At 40.4% G+C, this 2,769-nt stretch overlaps 1 protein-coding gene across 10 annotated transcripts in view; it reads left to right on the top strand.

Annotated features, from left to right (window-relative positions):
* HECW1 (HECT, C2 and WW domain containing E3 ubiquitin protein ligase 1) overlaps positions 1–2,769 on the top strand; it is a 453,917-nt gene that overhangs the window by 396,868 nt on the left and 54,280 nt on the right. For all 10 annotated transcript variants that reach the window (XM_017515382.2, XM_017515378.2, XM_017515385.2 and 7 more), the window contains 2 exons: positions 1,621–1,741; positions 2,463–2,576. In XM_017515382.2, the coding sequence (XP_017370871.1) occupies positions 1,621–1,741; positions 2,463–2,576 (235 nt within the window). The remainder of the gene's footprint in view (positions 1–1,620; positions 1,742–2,462; positions 2,577–2,769) is intronic.

Raw genomic sequence — 2,769 nt, 5'->3', positions numbered from 1 at the left:
AAAACAAAATTTTTAACAATGTACTTTGTCCTGTTTGATGCAGCTCCTGCCCACCTCTCAGGCCTTGTTTTTGTATCACTTTGGTCCTTGTACCCTGTGCTCCAGACAAACTAGAATACCACTTTCCATTCTGCCACAGGACCTTAGCACATACTGATCTTTCACCTGGAATGCTCTTCTTCTCCCAGCTCATCTCCTCTCTTAAAGCAAAGCCTTTCTTGACCCCTGCAATCGAATTTGCATGTATTTATTCTTCAGATCATCCCCAGAGAAGCCTTCTCAGACTTAGCCAGCAGATTCTGTGATCTCAAAGAACTGGGTTTCTTTCCTTCATGAATAGCAATCCAATCATCATAACTTGTATTATATACTCATTTCTGAGAGTTTACCAGCATCAGTCTTCTCTAAATTGTAAGCTTAGTACCTGGAATATAATAAGTAACTAATAAATGGTTATTGAATGGGCAAACCTTGATTCTGGCCACCTGTAAAACTTGGATAAGAATGTTAATTTTCCATTCTTTTTTAAATTAAAAGGTATACATAGTAAAGTATTTACGAAACACTCTAAATGAGACAAAAGTTCTCTATAAAGAGTTAATGAATTATTATTATTGTAAACTTTACTCTTATGATGCAATGTCATCTAACATAAACTCTAATCTAAACTCCTAAATGCTCTGAGCCTTTGTGTACAGGTATGTTTATTTCAGCATCAATATCAATACAGGAGCATGACAGACTATGTCAAAGTCCTACTTACCTCATTATAGATTCAATCACTTCTTGTAGCAACTTACATGAAAAGTTTGGTTTCGTTCAATTTATGTTACTTTAGATTATGCAAGTACAATTAAGCCAAGAAAAATGCTCATCCGGGACCCGTTAAGAGAAATACAACTTGAAAGAATTAGAGAGGAAGACATAAATATTTATTCTCATTAGAACTCATAAATGAATTTAGTAAATTATTTTTATATTTTAGTATATTATTTCTATTTATTATAAAAGTCACTGAGAGACTGATGGAAATCGAGGGACTTCTTGGAGAAGGAAAATATGGAGATGCCGGAACGTGCCTCTGTCGAGCTCTTGCTCTGCTGTCACTTTGCATGTTTGTTCTTCCACAGAAAGTGATGACCTCACACCTGTAATTCCAGCATTTTGGGAGGCCTAGGCAGGTGGAACACTTGAGGCCAGTAGTTCCAGACAAGCCTAGCCAACATGGTGAAACTCCGTCTCTACTAAAAATACAAAAATTAGCTGGGCATGGTGGCACATGCCTGTAATATTAGCACTTTGGGAGACCAAAGCGGGTTTGAATCACCTGAAGTCAGGAGTTTGAGACCAGCCTGGTCAACATGGTGAAACCCCATCTCTACTAAGAATACAAAAAAAAAAAAAAAAACATCAACCAGGTGTGGTGGCATGCACCTGTAATCCCAGCTACTCGGGAGGCTGAGGCAGGAGAATCTCTTGAGCCCAGGAAGTGGAGGTTGCAGTGAGCCGAGATCACACTACTGCACTCCAGCCTGGGCAACGGAGTGAGACTCCATCTTGGAAAGAAAAAAAAAAGAAGAAGGAAAGAAAGTGATAACCTCTGTGTGCTTCTCTCTGCAGGTTTACAGAGAGCCAGCGCAAGAGCCCCTTCCCCCTACCGGAGAGACTTTGAGGCCAAGCTCCGCAATTTCTACAGAAAACTGGAAGCCAAAGGATTTGGTCAGGGTCCAGGGAAAATTAAGTGAGTGCTCCAGTGCTTGGTGCTGAATTCAGACTGTAGATTTTTCTGTCCCTTTCTCCCCTACACCCTTGTAATATTGTTTTTGAGATTAGATAACTCTGGTGTGGTAGAGATTATGGCGGAACGGAAAGAAGGAAGCTGGAAGGGAAAAAGAAAAGACACTAAGAAATTGGAAGAGAGGCAGGAAGAGAAGGAAAGAGAAGGAAAGAGAATGAGAAGGAACACAAAATTTTAGACAAAGGCATGTAGAAAATCACAGGGTAGACCTTTTCAGAAAACAAGGAATCTTGAACTAAATTTAAAAATCTCACATTTCCCTTCACTTATTCTTGGGGGAAAAATTTAACTCATTAGTCAAATTTAAAGACTCTTGGTAAGTTTGTAATTGAAGTCTAAGTAAAATGTTGTTTATATTTTCCCTTCCGGGATTATTATTTTCATCTCAAAAAGCTGAACCCAAACTCAGGAATCTTAAGCAATATCCTATGAGTTGATCAAAATGAACTAACTTAAAAGTAGTTCAGTATGATGGAATGCATGAGCAGTGTACACATTTTTCTTGTGCTCCTTAAGTTTTGAAAAGTGTGTTCAGGTAATCCTTCAGTGAACTGACGGAACCTGCGTCCTGCTTTTCCTCTGTTGTTGGAGAGACTGGGGAGTGAGAGCCTAAACTTGGGCACTCACAACTCACTTAGAACTCACCACCTCTTCTCCTTCTCAGGCTCATTATTCGCCGGGATCACTTGTTGGAAGGAACCTTCAATCAGGTGATGGCCTATTCGCGGAAAGAGCTCCAGCGAAACAAGCTCTACGTCACCTTTGTTGGAGAGGAGGGGTGAGGCACCGGGAGTTTTATGCAGACACCTAAGTGTGGGTGGGCCAGAGCCTCAGGATCAGGGGTGATTTTTCTCAGGAGAGAGCAGGGTAGCTGTCAGCCTTTGCTCAAAGGTTATTCTGATCGCACCCTCCCGGGAGGTCTTTCTTTTCAGATATTGCCAAGCTTTAAATGTCATGTTCTTTAAAAACCT

This window comes from Cebus imitator, unplaced genomic scaffold, assembly GCF_001604975.1.
Source record: "Cebus imitator isolate Cc_AM_T3 unplaced genomic scaffold, Cebus_imitator-1.0 Scaffold548, whole genome shotgun sequence".
In the NCBI taxonomy this organism is placed as follows: domain Eukaryota; kingdom Metazoa; phylum Chordata; class Mammalia; order Primates; family Cebidae; genus Cebus; species Cebus imitator.
The sequence above is the reverse complement of the archived record's forward strand: the minus strand, read 5'-3'. Positions and strand labels throughout refer to the sequence as shown.